This window comes from Ranitomeya imitator, chromosome 6, assembly GCF_032444005.1.
Source record: "Ranitomeya imitator isolate aRanImi1 chromosome 6, aRanImi1.pri, whole genome shotgun sequence".
In the NCBI taxonomy this organism is placed as follows: domain Eukaryota; kingdom Metazoa; phylum Chordata; class Amphibia; order Anura; family Dendrobatidae; genus Ranitomeya; species Ranitomeya imitator.
In genome coordinates this window covers 38,802,379-38,818,934 of record NC_091287.1, presented here as the reverse complement: position 1 = coordinate 38,818,934, position 16,556 = coordinate 38,802,379, and the positions used below count along the sequence as shown (strand labels likewise).

The following is a 16,556-nucleotide window of genomic DNA, read 5'->3' as shown; positions in this document are numbered from 1 at the left end:
TTAACCGTCGAACGCTTTTCTTTCCCTAATTTTACCACCTTAATGCCTTTGTGTACAAACAGTCACAGCGACCGCAAATGTATTACCGCGAAGCCGAGCGAGAAATAAAATAACAGAAATCCTCATAAGCACCGAGCAAAACATCATGTTTTATTTTCACGCCAGCCGAGGTATTGTTATTTCATCAGTCTCATTTTTCTCTCTGCGGAAAATGTACTGTAGATGCAAAGCAAACCTGGCTTTAATCAGAGCGGGAATCAAATCACTTGTGGATAATACACACAGCCATTCATCTGGAAACAAGATATCTGCTCCGTCTGAATGGACTGCCTGGTCAAATAGAGATCTCAGACATTGGTCTGGTCGTAGGAGTCTCATCATGGCCGCAGCACGCGCTGATTACAGGTTTTTTTTAAACTTGACCTAACGGTTAATTAAAGATGATTTTTAGAGGTTGAAGACATCAAGAAATTGGTCTCATTGTCCCATAAGAACGTCGTTAGAAAATAACATCCAATCTGTTTTATATATAAAAAATATATTTATACAAAATACCGTAATAATTTGCTGTCGTTTCTTTATTTTTTTGGTGCTATGTACATTTAAAGATGCTTGAAATATCCCACTTTCCATAAAGGCCAACAAATCGGTCACTATAGAGTATAGCGTAACCCATTTTGTTTTCTGTAGCTCACTTGTCAACTTTGCCGTGCAGATTAGGACAGTATGAGCAGAGTCACCTAATATTAAGATAGTGGGTGAATTAATGATAGCTCTGATGTACTACTGGAAGTTTAGATAAGGCAAGATGGTTCTTTCAGATTGCATTGAAGAAGTTGTAAACCACTTCAGAGTAAAGTGAGTTGGATGCAGTAAGCCTCTGGTCCAGGTGGGCATAGGAAACAGTTTCTAAAGGACATCGTGGGGACTAGAACTACCGGTAATTGGAAACTCAGGAGCACACAGACAGATGGAGTGAAACCGAGCTGGAATAAATGACACAGTAGTATATATAACACAGCATACCAAACACAAGAATCTCAATCCCAAGACACAAGTGTCTGCGACAATGCGTCTTAAACAGGTCTAGGGAAATAAAGTCATTAATCCACGCCGGGTGGCCTGCAAAAGCGGATGTGGAGCACAGCAGAGGGCAGCAGAACAAGGAGAAGGGAGTGGAGCTTGGTATATCCAGGACAGGAGTGTAACACTTAGCAGCTAAATTGCCCATTATAAAATATATATACCGTATATACATACTTACCTTACAGAACTCAGATGTCATCACTTTGACTCCAAACACTTTGTCAGCAGCTATTGTTTGGCTGCAAACTTTCAGTATTAGGTCAGGGTGACTGTCCACTCTATCGGAATAGTAAAGGCTGTGTTTTGTTTGTTTGTTTTTTAATGTAATGGTTGTCAATTTAGCTGGCAAACCAAAATTTAACATATTAAAATGATCCCCCTAAAGGGGTACTTGTATATCTGTAATTTATAGCTGAATGGAACTCTTGTCTCACACAACTGTAACCGGAGGGTCTGCTGTGCATTCTCACTTCTGAGTTCCAAAACTTCTCCTTACACATCTGCTCCAGACTGGAGGACATTCCAAAGGGTCCACAAAGAAAACCTACAAAGAATTCTTATATATCTATAAAGCTATATAAATGTATATCTGTCACATGCAGGTACTGGTTATCTGCTGGGTGAGGAATAAATAACATTTTTTTTGTGCGTACTGCCCCTGAGCATTTTTGTTTTCTGAAGCTCATGTTTGCTTTGCCGTATAGACTGGGACAATATGAGCAGATGATTAGATAGTGTGTGGGGCAATGATAGCTTGTACTAGTGAAGGTGTAGATACCGCAGGATTGTTCTTTCAGTTAAGTTTGAGATCACTCCTTTAAAGGAATATTCCAAGCTGTGAAAATTATGGCTGCGTCTAAGGCCTGTCCCACACGTCCAGATAATTCCGGTACCAGAAAAATCGGTACCAGAATTATCCGTGTCCGTGTGCTTACGTGGCACACATGCGCCATCCGTGTGCCGCCTGAGGACCACACGGACCGTGCAGGAGAGACAGCGCTACACTAAGTGCTGTCCCCCCTGCGTGGTGCTGAAGCCGGCATTCATCTCTTCTCCCTCGCAGGAGAGAAGAGATGAAAGATCAAGTTTTTGTTATTTTTTGTTAAAAATAAAGTTTGCTGGTGAGCTCCCGACTCCCATCCCCCATGTGCCGCCCGGCCCCTTGCATAGAAATACTCACCTAGCTCCCGCGATGTCTCCTCTCTCCTCTCAGCGCTGGCAGCTTCTCCTGTATGAACGGTCATGTGGTGCCACTTATTACAGTGATGAATATGCGGCTCCACCCCTATGGGAGGTGGAGCCGCATATTCATCACTGTAATGTATGTCACCACGTGACCGCTCATACAGGAAGAGCTGCGGCGCTGAGAGGATGGAAGCGCCGAGGGAGCTGGGGTAGATTACCAAGAACTTTATTTTAAAAACAAAAATTAAAAAAAAAAAAAGATTTTTCATTCCTTCTCTCCAGCGAACACTACTGGCGAGAAGAAATGAATGGGGCTTCAGCACCACAAGCTGGGGGGACAGCGCTTACAGTAGCGCTGTCCCCTGCACGCCACACGGACTGCACACGGACAGCATCCGTGTGCGGTACGTGTTTTACACGGACCCATTGACTTTAATGAGTCCGTTGTGATCCGTGCGTTCCCACAAACACTGACTTGTCTCCATGTTTTCCAAATGGACACACAGTCCGTGAAAACACGCTGACATGTGCAGAGACACATTGATTTTAATGTGTCTACGTGAGTGAGTGTCTCCGGTACGTGAGGAAACTGTCACCTCACGTACCGGAGCCACTGACGTGTGAAACTCGCCTAACATAGTTGTAAACGGACAGATTGCCAAACATTCATGTGTGGCCTCTAATGCAGGATCGAAAAACTTAGAAGTGGCCAGAAGCGTGTCACATATTGCATTTTCGCAAAAAAAAAAGTTAAATAGTCTCTAAATGGGGAAGCGAGGTATACAGATGTTTTGTGGCAGAAAAGGGGGCTGGCTAAGCTGTTGAAATGAGTAGTCAGTCGGCCTCTCTTCGGCTATGTTTGCTATGTTGCACATTGAGTATTTGCAGCAGATCTTTTAGCAGCAAAAAAACAGACTGTTGGCATGAAAATCTATTCACATTTTTTACATGATTTTGCCTGCATTTTTTATGCTTTTTTTTTTTTTTAAATCATTCATTTGAATGGGTGAAACAAATGCTGCAAAAGTCCTGAAATATTTGACACGCTGCAGAAATGAAAAAATGTTTTGATGGTTTAAATCTGCAGGGAAAAAAATAAGCTGCGTGTTCAGGAGATTTCAGAAATCTCATTCATTTTGCTGGTATTGTAAAATGCTGCTTTTTTTCCCCCCTCTGAAAAACTGCAGCATGTGAACAAGCCCTTACACAGCTTTAGTCATGCGTCCAAGGAGGGAATGTTTTGCTGTGCTGGACACAAACCAGACGGGGACATTGTTGGGTTCTGGATTTCGTAGCTGAAGACTCGTATATTAATAAATTTAATAATTTAATAACTTTAGCATGCAGTATATGTTTTTAAACCCAGACGGCCCATTTCGCCACTAAAAATACATGGACGATGTACGGTATTTTGTCCCAAAGAAAATAATTTGTCCACTCGCACGTCGGAAACAAAAAATGCCCAGAATTGTAAAAAATAGAAAGTGCAGCAAGAGGTCTGTCGATACAAATAAACATTTACTTTCTTATCCTTGAGAAGAAAATAATGCAAAATACTTTTTTTCCCAATTTTCATTAAGCTACAGAATGTGTTCCGTGCATGAAATCTCCAGCGCAGCATTCAGATCTGGCGGCCGTGTGAACACGTCCTATAATTTGTGCAGTAATACAGTTTATTCCTTCTGGACCATCGCACAACACACTTCTAATGTATCATTTGCTTTTAAGCACCATTGGGTTTATGTCCCGGCGCCTGTCGACAGCTCGCCAGCTTGTCTTGTTTCTTTTGCGGTCAGGTCCTAAATCATCACACCCCGGATGTAGACGACGGAATTGCAGAACTCCCCGTCTTCATTAAGTAGATGCAGCTCAGTATCGCTCAGTGGATAGCCGCGCTCCCATCTTGGACCTATTTGTTTAATTGCTTCGGGCTAAGTTTCATAATTGGATATTAATCGAAGAAATGACAGTACAATAGGACGTCCGTAGACTTGTGGGAAGCCGCTTCTGGCTGTACATTTCCACTTCTGCCGCAGATCTAATCTTACATGGCAGACTTTCATATAAATTGATAACCATGCAATTCTTACCGGAATGGGAGCTATAACGGAGCACCAATCTCTTGGCCAAGCCAAGGGTGTACCGAAGCTTCCTCGTTTACATGTGAATTTAAAATTATTTTCTTAGGCACTGTACCAGTCCCCTACAACACCGTATAGCCCATTAAAATGCATTTTTGGGGGGTGACGGACTCCCGTTGCAAAAAAAAACCCAAACCCCTGTGCTTTACTCTCTGACCTTGGGACCAACGTTGAGTCTCCACCACTGCATGTTACTGTCTGCAGAGCTGATGTTGTAGCCAATCACCGAGTTGGCCGCTGAGCCCATTGTTTGGCTGCAGCGCTGTCAAGATGACAGTAACAGCCCACTGGAGCAGTGCCAGAGACTCAGCGCTGTTCCTAGGAAAGATTTTTTGAAACTAATTGTAACCAGAGGATTGGGTTCTTCAAAAACATGAAAACCCCTTTGAGGCTATGTGCACACTTTGTGGATTCCACTGCGGAATTTTCCGAAGCGGAATTCCAAAATCCGCAGTGAAAACCCATCGCGGTTTTTACTGCGGATTTATCGCGGTTTTTCACTGCGGTTTCTTATGCGGATTTTCATCTGCATTTTCCTATTGGAGCAGGTGAAAATCCGCAGTAAAGAAGTGACATGCTGCGGAATGTAATCCACTGCGTTTCCGTGCGGGTTTTTCCGCAGCATGTGCACAGCGTTTTTTGTTTCCCATAGGTTTACATTGTACTGTAAACTCATGGGAAACTGCTGCGGATCCGCAGCGGTCAAATCCGCTGCGGATCCGCAGCAAAATCCGCAAAGTGTGAACATAGCCTAAATGGAAACATTTTGACTTCACCAGGTGAGTTCATGTCTGGACCCTTTACACGGGGTGATGATCGCCTAAATCGTCCTTCACCAGAATAATCGTTCCTGAACATTCAAGTTGAGTGTTCGAATGATTAACAATACGTTTCTCGATGTTCGCTGATATTGTCTTCTATGCCCCACCGTTGGGCAGTACATTTACTCATGTAAATAGGGGGGATATTCTGCCCACAATAATGTGATGAGTTTCATACCAACGATAGCGTGAATAGTAAAACACAGCAGTGTTCCTAACGAGAGACGATCGATTTCCCTGATCTTTGATCTCTGCTCATTGTAATTTATCAGAAAAACACTCTCGAACAAGCTCTTTTAATTGGCGTGATAATGCGCGATAATAGCCTAAAATGTGAATAACGATGGAAGCTAATAAAGCAGCTGAGAGTATTGATCTGTTCATGCTGTAAGAAGCCGCTCTCTTGCCAGTGTTTTACATCGAGTAACAAAGTATCGAGCGATGATCACGAACATTCCAAACACATCAATTCCTGAATGTGATCTCCTCTTCTTCTCCTCAGGCCGGGAAATATAACCACCAGAGTGGGATTGGTGAAGCCTGAAGTCAACCACATGTAAGTCTTCTCTTCAGTCTTTTCCTTGTTTTCCTGTTGCTTCGATTCTGAACCGATGACCAGGACTCCCGCAAGGGAGAGTTTACAGGTCTGCCGCCCTTGTAGATGATAAAGGGACTGGTTGCTTTTTAAATCCCCTTTTTGTCGCAAGGGCCGCAGGTTATCCAGTTGGTGAGACCCCTACTGATCATCTGTGACATGCGGGGGAGTACGGCAGCAAGTGTTTAGATTTTCCGCAGCGCCGCCACAGGGCAAATAAGGAATTACAGTACAAAGAATGAACTGTCTTTGTAATGCACAGGCATATTGGGTCTCCTATGGAGAGAGACCATCCTAGTAGTTACTTTCTTCTTTGAAAAAATTGAAGGGTGTGAACAAGGAGCTTCTCTCAGTTTCTACACATTAAAGTGTGGCAACAAAAAAAAAAAAGAAGAGAAATAGTATATACTCACTTTCTCCACTTCACTTCACTCCTCCATCCCACTGGCTATGTCCTCCACCAGTTTCTTCTCCCCTTCTTGCTGCAGCCACTGATTGACTACAGCGGTGACATGCTGGAAGAGAAGGAGAGGAGACTGGAAGAGAACATTATCAATGATTGGCTGCAGTGGTCACATGCTGTAAGAGGAGACTGGAGGGGGGACATTGCCAGCGATTTGCTGCATTGGTGACATTCTGAAAGAAGAGACTGGAGGGGGCATTGCTAATGATTGTCTGCAGTGGTCACATGCTGTAAGAGGAGACTGAAGGGGGACATTGCCAGTGATTGGCTGCAGTGGTCACATTCTGGAAGAGGAGACTGGGATGGGACATTGCCAGTGATTGGCTGCAGTGGCCACATGCTGTAAGAAGAGACTGGAGGGGGACATTGCCAGCGATTGGCTGCATAGGTCACATTCTGGAAGAGGAGACTGGAGGGGGACATTGCCAGCGATTGGCTGCATAGGTCACATTCTGGAAGAGGAGACTGGAGGGGACATTGCCAGCGATTGGCTGCAGTGGCCACATGCTGTAAGAAGAGACTGGAGGGGACATTGCTGGCGATTGGCTGCAGTGCTCATATGCTGTAAGAAGAGACTGGAGGGGGACTTTGCCAGCGATTGGCTGCATAGGTCACATTCTGGAAGAGGAGACTGGAGGGGGACATTGCCAGCGATTGGCTGCAGTGCTCACATTCTGGAAGAGGAGACTGGAGGGGGACATTGACAGCGATTGGCTGCATAGGTCACATTCTGGAAGAGGAGACTAAAGGGGGACATTGCCAGCGATTGGCTGCATAGGTCACATTCTGGAAGAGGAGACTGGAGGGGACATTGCCAGCGATTGGCTGCAGTGGCCACATGCTGTAAGAAGAGACTGGAGGGGACATTGCTGGTGATTGGCTGCAGTGCTCACATTCTGGAAGAGGAGACTGGAGGGGACATTGCCAGCGATTGGCTGCAGTGGCCACATGCTGTAAGAAGAGACTGGAGGGGACATTGCCAGCGATTGGCTGCAGTGCTCATATGCTGTAAGAAGAGACTGGAGGGGGACTTTGCCTGCGATTGGCTGCATAGGTCACATTCTGGAAGAGGAGACTGGAAGGGGACATTGCCAGTGATTGGCTGCAGTGGTCACATTCTGGAAGAGGAGACTGGAGGGGGACATTGCCAGCGATTGGCTGCAGTAGTCACATTCTGGAAGAGGAGACTGGAGGGGGACTTTGGCTGCATAGGTCACATTCTGGAAGAGGAGACTGGAGGGGGACATTGCCAGTGATTGGCTGCAGTGGTCACATTCTGGAAGAGGAGACTGGAGGGGGACATTGCCAGCGATTGGCTGCAGTGGCCACATGCTGTAAGAAGAGACTGGAGGGGATATTGCCAGCGATTGGCTGCAGTGCTCACATTCTGGAAGAGGAGACTGGAAGGGGACAGTGCCAGCGAGACGAAGGATCAATGGGGGGATCGGAGGATGATTTTTTTTTTACCACACTGGGGCCACATATAAAGAAAGAGATAGAAAACCCCTTTTAGTTCTGAATAACCTGCTGTATCAATGTTCTAAACTGGATATTCCAGATTTTCCTTCACCCTTTGGAAAAAAAATATACATTTTATACCTTATTAATCTCTTAGCTTTTTTTCTGGGGTTACAGAAACAGCCTGATTCATCATTTGTGGTTTGTTTTAAAGTAATTTTTCTTTTTTTATCTTGTGGAATTAGTTGCCATTTTTGGAGATAAATTAATCAAAATGTTGCACGCTATTCATTAATTTGGCGCAAAGTAAAAAACATTGGCTTTACATTTGTGTTGAATTATTTTTCCACCTTTTGGCGCCGAAAATTCACAAAACATTTGCCAAAAAACTGGCAACTCAAAAATACACTAGGGGAAATTGGAGTGAAATCGTAACAAATTTGGTAACTTTCTTTTTAGAAGTCGCAGACACTGTGGTTCTCCTCTCCATGAGGCTGTGTACAGACGTTTCTGATTTTTCGTGTTTTTTTCGCTATAAAACCGCAAAAAAAGCCATACATTATGCATCCCATCATTTAGAATGCATTCCACAATTTTTGTGCACATGATGCGTTTTTTTCCACACAAAAAAAATCGCGGTAAAAAACGCAGCATGTTCATTAATTTTGCGGATTTTTTGCAGATTTTTCACTTTATAATGCATTGGGAAATGTCTGGAAAAATCCGCAATAAAACGCACCAAAAACGCGGTAAAAATGTGCAAAAAACGCATGCAGATTTCTTGCAGAAAATTTCCGTTTTTTCTCAGGAAATTTCTGCAAGAAATCCTGGACATGTGCACATAGCCCAACAGCTAGCAGTGGGATTGATTGCAATGCTCTCATGCCGTAGTTCTTGAAACACCCTCGTACAGAAGTGGAGGCAGTGAGTAACAAGAAATAAAGAGAGAAAGGAAGAAAGAAAGAAAGAAAGAAAGAGAAAGGAATAAAGAAAGAGAAAGACAAAGAGAGAGAAAAAATGAAAGAGATAGAAAAAGATAGAGAAAGATAGAGATAAGGAGATAAGGGAAGAAAGAATGAAAGAGAGAGAAAAAAGAAAGAGAAAGGGAGAAAGAGAACAATTGAGAGAAAGCAAGCAAGGAAGGAAAGAAAGGAAGAAAGATGGCAAAAGAAAGAAAGCAAGAGAGAGAAAGAGAAAAATGAAAGAGATAGAAAAAGAGAGATAGAAAGATAAAGAAAGAATGAAAGACAGAGAAAGGAAGAAAGAAAAAAGAGAAAGGAAGAAAGAAAGAAAGGGAGAAAGAAAGAGAACAAGAGAGAGAAAGTAAGGAAGGAAAGAAAGGAAGAAAGATAGAAAAAGAAAGAGAGAGAAAGAGAGAAAAATGAAAGAGACAGAAGAAGAGAGATAGAAAGATAGAGAAAGAAAGAATGAAAGAGAGAGAAAGGAAGAAAGAAAAAAAGAAAGAGAAAGGAAGAAAGAAAGGGAGAAAGAAAGAGAACAAGAGAGAGAAAGTAAGGAAGGAAAGAAAGGAAGAAAGATAGAAAAAGAAAGAGAGAGAAAGAGAAAGAGATAGAAAAAGAGAGAGACAGAAAGATGGAGAAAGAAAGAATGAAAGAGAGAGAGAAAGGAAGAAAGAAAAAAAAGAAAGAAAGGAAGAAAGAAAGGGAGAAACAAAGAGAACAACAGAGAGAAAGTAAGGAAGGAAAGAAATGAAGAAAGATAGAAAAAGAAAGAGAGAGAAAGAGAGAAAAATGAAAGAGATAGAAGAAGAGAGATAGAAAGATAGAGAAAGAAAGAATGAAAGAGAGAGAAAGGAAGAAAGAAAAAAAGAAAGAGAAAGGAAGAAAGAAAGGGAGAAAGAAAGAGAACAAGAGAGAGAAAGTAAGGAAGGAAAGAAAGGAAGAAAGATAGAAAAAGAAAGAGAGAGAAAGAGAGAAAAATGAAAGAGATAGAAAAAGAGAGAGACAGAAAGATGGAGAAAGAAAGAATGAAAGAGAGAGAGAAAGGAAGAAAGAAAAAAAAGAAAGGGAGAAAGAAAGAGAACAAGAGAGAGAAAGTAAGGAAGGAAAGAAAGGAAGAAAGACAAAAAAAGAAAGAGAGGAAGAGAGAAAAATGAAAGAGATAGAAAAAGGGAGAGAGAAAGATAGAGAAAGAAAGAATGAAAGAGAGAGAGGAAGAAAGAAAGAGAAAGGCAGAAAGAAAGAAGGAGTGCAAGAGAGAGAAAGAAAAAGGAAGGAAGGAAAGAAGGAAGGAATGATGTATGGATGTCCTGGATGTTTTTTTCTTCTGGTTACTTTGTATTGGGCTGGAGAAGTACCCAAGGAATGTGCTTCCCATTAGCCGCCACAATGGAGCCTGTCGTTACCTGGATCTTAGTAGGGTGCAACACTCTTGTAAAGTTATTTTATGAGGCTCGCAATGGTACAGAAAAGAACAGCTTTTGCTTTACAAGACAATGGTGAACTGGAGGAATACAATTGTTGACGCACTCGGCGAACCGCCATCTATGTACTGCTTGGTTTAACTATTTCAATGCCAGTCTATACAATGAAGCCTCTTTTAAGTCTCCCATCTTAAAGGTGAACTTCTTAAAGAAGATGTGCCGTTACGCATAGTATATGGGGGATAGGGAAAAGTGAACCTCCCAAAATTTGTTTTCAGGCAGATTAGATTCAGTTCTAATTCAATCAAAATGTGCTCAATTATAATTTATTACGCTCTGAAGTCTCTCCAGAACCCAAAACATAATCGACAGAAGGGAGGTAAGGGGCCAGAAATAATAAAACGCGTCATACTCACCAGTCCTACGCCCTTACCCGTCCTTATGCTGCCTTGTCCACCTCCACAGCTCACCGGTCCTCCACTCCAATCTTTGGTTCGTCAGAGTCTGACGTCAGTCATTGACGGCAAAGGAAGCGGTGTCGTGAGGACAGTTGAGGGCCCGGGACAGGTGAGTATAATGTGTATTATTATTTTATTCCATTCTCAGTCCTCTGAAGACTCAACCAAAATGGCAACCGGTTGTCCACTATTCTGCTGGATTTGTGGGAATCAAGTCCCAAACATTTTTCAGAGTCTCCGGAATCCAAAGTTTTGGGAAAATTTTTAATGAATTTGATTTGCTATGGATCATTTCACCCATCTCAAAATGAGGAACTAAAAATCTGTGTCACCTGAAATCTGTTTTGAATAAAGGGGTGGTCATCAAAAAGAGGTGGTCTTCTAAAAGTGGTGGTCTTCTATACTTCATTATAAACTGTTACTGTATATTTTCTACTTTGGAGCAATGTGATGCTCGCTGATACGTTTTTTCCCACCTTAAGAAATATGCGAGTTGAAAGTAAAGTAAATTCGGCCCAGAAGACAAAAGATTTCATGGGACTGGCAGAGGAAGTTGTTCCATCAGCCCCATAAAATAAATGAAACTCTATCCCCTCCATTCACACAGAGGACTTTGGAACCCATGGTCTCAGGATTGCGGGAGACCCCAGCAGATGGATGCCATTTCTTTTTTTTTTATTTCCTATGCAAATATCCTCTTCCCAGACATACAAAACAAGGTCCGGTGTCATCTATTAAAAATAGAAGTCCTGTAAGTTAATATCAACCCTTTAAAGAGCTATGCCATGTAACGTAAAATACAAATCCAAACCAGAATCTCCATTTGCAGGCAGTTGTTTCAGGGCCTCTTGCTCCTCATCAGCGCAAAGTAGGAGACTAGTTGGCTGGTTGAGAAGCCTTTGATGGGTGGTTTAACAGGTAAAGTTGCTCCTCAACGCATTTAAGCTGCCTATTAACGTTACTTTTTTGGCCAAGGACCCACCTCAGTTTTGGTAACGCTCACTTACCTTCTTAATGTTTCTGAAAGTTTCCAAAAAGTTCCTTGGCACCTGCGATTTGGGGAAATCTGAATCTTAAGTGTCAGACTGAAGTGTGAAGCAGTCAGTTATAGTTGTCTAATCTGGTAAATTAACATATGTGGGGGGGAATCGCCCATGTAAAATCTTCCCTTCTTAGAAGGGAGGACCACTGTAAAGTGTGACTCTTTAGGAGGCGACACATCCATGGGAACCGTTGTTTCATGGATTCATTTTAGATTTTAGAAGGACAAATTACCTAAAGAGCTATTGTTCTCTTACCACAAAGTCCTAGGTAATTTGGATTGTAGTGAACTACCATTGTTATATTTATGATATTTAGATTTATTAGTTAAATTTATTACTTTTTAGTTTTTGCTTGTGTTGTAGAATCCCTGCACAGAACAATTACACGACCAACGTGTTCTGCAGAGACATCCTGGATCGCCTCCTGTCAGTGTCCCTGAGGAAAAGGTACGTTGTCATGTCTCTCCAATGAGAGCGTAAAGCCTCGTTCATCAAAACGTAGATAAAAAGAGGATGTGTTACCTAACTAATCAAAGTTCAGCTTCACTTGCCTAAACTGAAAAATAAGACTGGATTGGTTGCAGTGAGCAACACGACATCAAGGCGCTACGAAAAATTCCCCTTCAACTGTTTTGTGCCTAAACCTTGATGGGACCCTAACTGGAGATGTGAAGGTCTGCACTTGAGACCCCCATAATAAACAAGTTGTCCTTCTTTCGACAATCCTTTTTATTATATGTGTGCCTTGAAAGTAAAATAATTGTCCTGTGACTCTTAAGCTGCCGGTACGAATGAGATCACTTTCCGACAAATGGCTGTTTCACCAAACTCTACCCATACACACAAGCGCTCATCCGACTATTCATGTGTTTTCAGTGGGGAGAGAGGAGAAAGGGTCAGCCATTAAAATTGCCAATTCCTGATTTTTTTCATCTCTGATGTCATTTCTGGGTGAAGGGTTGGGAGTCCCCCATACGCATCAGATAATCAACTCGTCCCTCTGAAAAAAGAAGGTTTGCAATGCCTGGATGTGCTAGGTCCTACAGCCACAAAATCTTTCTTTGCCTAGTTCTACCTAATTAAAGGGGTTATCCAGAACTAGTTAATTTTTTACTATGGGCCTAAGAACTTGCTAACTAATTGCTAACTACCTGCCTGTTGTGCCCGGCGCCGATCTCTGCCGTCTAAAATTGACCACTGACCACTCCTGCCGGTGATTCAGCGGTTTCTGCTGATGTCACATCAACAAAGTAGAGGATTTTCTTTTGTTCTGCTTTTTTGAAGGGTTGTGATGGCCAACATCATGATTGACAGTCAGGTTCCCAAGCTGCCTAACTGTGGGAAGCCGATGTCGGCAGTCACACCCCACCAACAAAGCAGCCCGCAAGAGGAAGAGCTGGTCTCTGGATCTGCAGCAGATGAAACACCACCAGGAATGGTCGTTGACTGCTCTGAGCAGGTACCAGGAAGAACAGGCAGGTGGTTATCTCTGTTACCAAATACCTGCCTGTTAGTTTTTAGGCCCCTAGAAATAAAAAATACAATAGTTCTAGACAACCCCTTTAATCGAACTTCTGCCGATGGACTCCCCTGTACTAAGTCAGAATTCTGAAATTGGACACTTAAAATTTTTTTTTTTAACCGGATGACTTTTTTAAATAACTCAGTTACTTAAACATGACCTGTCACCGGGTCAAAAATGACAAGTTTTTCCTTTTATTTTATTCCCCCTGATCCCCTTAATATTCACTTTTTTCTTTCTTTTATATCCACCATACGGTTCCTGAGATATGGGCCTTTTTATTTAGTGCTAGTTTCCCAAGGGGGGCGTTGCTCTCAGGGTAATTATGTAAAGCAGCCTAAAGACACGCCCCAGAGGATCCGCAAAACACTCACCTTTAGTAAAAAAAAAAATCCTAAAATTTAGCACTAAATAAAAAAGCCAATATCTCTGGAACCTTATGACTGATTTATAAGAATAAAAAAGTTTAATACTCAGTGGAACAGCAGGAATAAAATAAGCACAGAAAAATGGCCACTTCTGCACTGCTGACAGATCTTCCTTAAAAATTAGTAAAGTATGCATAAATTACATATCGGAAACCCTTTTTTTGTCATTTGATCAAAGTGCCTACAAAAAGCAGAACAAGAAGACGTAAGCTAATATTGTAAGTAGCCCGGAGGAAGGCTTTTCTGAGAAAATCGCACATACTCGTTAGTTATAATGTAATTACCAGCAAAACAGATGTGACCCGTCATCACTTTATTACATAACCCCCGGCAAAATGGCCCGACCCCGTCACTGCCAGGAACCTTCAGCAGGTCCTGTTTCCTTAATATAAAGGTTCCCCAATCCCTTAGGTTCTTGACATCAATTTGAACTTTCCTTTTTTTCTGTCATCCCCGTAGGTTTTCTAGGAAGAGTTGTAAATCTCACGGAGTTGATGATTCCTTCCTCGATCTATAAGCAATTTGATTATGCTGTGATAAATGCATTTGGGGTTACTATAAATAGGGAAGGCTCGCCGGGGAGTCGAACTCCCTGGAAAACATACTCCGAATGATGTCTTCTAATCCTAAAAGATCTTTTTTTTTATTTCCAGCTTTAGTATTGCCGCAGAGCCACTGACACGTTAATGGAGCTGGCCTGCAATACCACAAACAGCCTGTAGACAAGAGTGGCGCTGTTATTTTAGAACAAAGCGCATTATTTATATATTTAGTCTACAACTCTTTTATCAACCTAAACTCCCAAGTACAATGACATTTATCACCTTCGTCCCCCATGAAGTCCTATGCGGCTCACCCTTACCGATGTAACTGCAGCACAGTTATGAAGGGAGCTCAGGAGCTGAGCTCATGTGTTCACTTCCTGCTGCTAGTTGTATTACACAGCAATAACAAAGTGAACATGGAGTCTTTTTGTTGACTTTTTGAAGCTGCAAGGAGCTTCGAGATTTGGAGCAGGATCTCAAGAGTTCTGCTTAATGGTTATGTGCCAGCCGGTGTTTTCGCGCCATTGGCGTCTCTTCGTTATATCTTCTTGGTGGAATCCGCCTGAAAAAACCATCATGCGCACATAGAGTTTCCACTCCAAAAACTCCTTGTGTACATAGCCTTAGGTTATGTACACATACAGGTATTTAAGGAGGTTTTTTTGGAGTGGATCAGTAAAAACATCAACTAAGGCTACTTTCACACTTCCGTCGGTATGGGCCCGTCGCAATGCGTCGGGCCGAAGTACCGACGGACATTGTGAAATAACTGCAAAACGTGGGCAGCGGATGCAGTTTTTCAATGCATCCGCTGCCCATTCTGCAGTCTGGGGAGGAGGGGGTGGAGTTTCGGCCGCGCATGCGCAGTCGAAAATGGCGGACACGTCGCACAAAAAAAGTTACATTGAACTTTTTGTGCGTTGCGTCCGCCAAAATGCGACGGATCCGTCGCATGACGGATGCGACGTGTGCCCATCTGTCGCGATCCGTCGCTAATACAAGTGTATGGGCAAAAAACGCATCCTGCGAGCACATTTGCAGGATCCGTTTTTTGCCCATAACGACGGATTGCGGCAGAGGACAAAAGATGGAAGTGTGAAAGTAGCCTAAGGGTGCAAAAAATAAGCCCTCATCCAGCCGAGATCCTGAAAAATAAGTGTTATGGGAGTCGGAAAATGGCGACAAAACGTTTTCTGTCTGTTTTTTTTTTTTTTTACAAATTTCCCCCAAATTTTTCACCACTAAAATAACAGAAAAAACTATGCATATTTGGTATCTGCGTAATCATACTGACCTGGAGAATCATATTGCAAGGCCAGCTTTACCGTATTGTGAACATGGTAAGTTTAAAAGAATAGAATACAATTTTTCACTTGCACTTTTGTTTGCTATTTAAACGCACTTGGATTTTTTTTTCCCCTTTCTAGTGCATCACATGATAAAATTGATGATGTAATTCAAAAGTACAAATAGCCCCACAAAAAAATCAAGCCGCATATGGCTATGTGAACGGAAAAATAAAACACTTATGGCACTTGGAAGGAGGGGGAGGAAAAAACGGAATATCACCTGGGGTTCAAGAGGTTAAGGTTCTTAGCCAAGAGGCAACAAAATGTGAATGGCCAAGAAAACCTTAGTGATTTGTGCATGGAAAGATAATCCTCAGGATCTGCATTTGGAGCCACATGAGCCCCAAGGACTAATTCCACCTGCTCAGACTTTCAGTACTGAAGGAATTGACTTTAGTTGCCCTTTGGGCTCGTGCAGACAACTGTAAAAATCGGTCGAGTGCTATCCGTCGTTTTGAAGGCTAGCGCTCATCTCCGTTTTATTCTATGGGGCTGGAGTCGGTCTGAGGAATAGATCGTAGCATGCACAAGTTGCCTCCGATTTTCAGATTCTTGTCTATGGGTCTTTGGAAAAAATCGGATCGCGTTCGGTTGACTTCTTCATGGACTGACAGAATGGAGAAGATGGAGGAACGTTTTTTTTTTGGCTTCTCTACATCTGAGAATATCGGATCACAGTCTGATCAAAGACCATTAACATAATCAGATCGATTTTCTCAGATGAGAGAATATCGGTGGTGTGACCCTAGTCTTTGGTCCACTAATGACGGTAGCTTAGCTGATGTGTGGTCTCGCTGATTCATCGTTTTGGCAGCCATTAGTTATGCACAGATGCTCCCACCATCTTCGTTTAAGTACGGCACCGTGTAATCCACAGCTCTGTCTGGCGACATTATAGTGAGGTTTGGGCAGGTTATTATACTGCAGTATTACATTACGTCTAATCTTGTAGTAAACCATTTACTGGATCAGTGATGTGAAGCATCATCGATCAGCGGACTGACCACATTGATTGCCGAGGTTCATTAGAGACGTTCTCTGGATGCGATGCTGTACGCGGGAAGTCAGTTAGATTATAT

At 42.5% G+C, this 16,556-nt stretch overlaps 1 protein-coding gene across 2 annotated transcripts in view; it reads left to right on the top strand.

Annotated features, from left to right (window-relative positions):
* ST8SIA6 (ST8 alpha-N-acetyl-neuraminide alpha-2,8-sialyltransferase 6) overlaps positions 1-16,556 on the top strand; it is an 85,642-nt gene that overhangs the window by 50,533 nt on the left and 18,553 nt on the right. For both annotated transcript variants that reach the window (XM_069729510.1, XM_069729509.1), the window contains exons 2-3: positions 5,736-5,789; positions 11,997-12,080. In XM_069729510.1, coding sequence (XP_069585611.1) covers positions 5,736-5,789; positions 11,997-12,080 — 138 coding nt within the window. The remainder of the gene's footprint in view (positions 1-5,735; positions 5,790-11,996; positions 12,081-16,556) is intronic.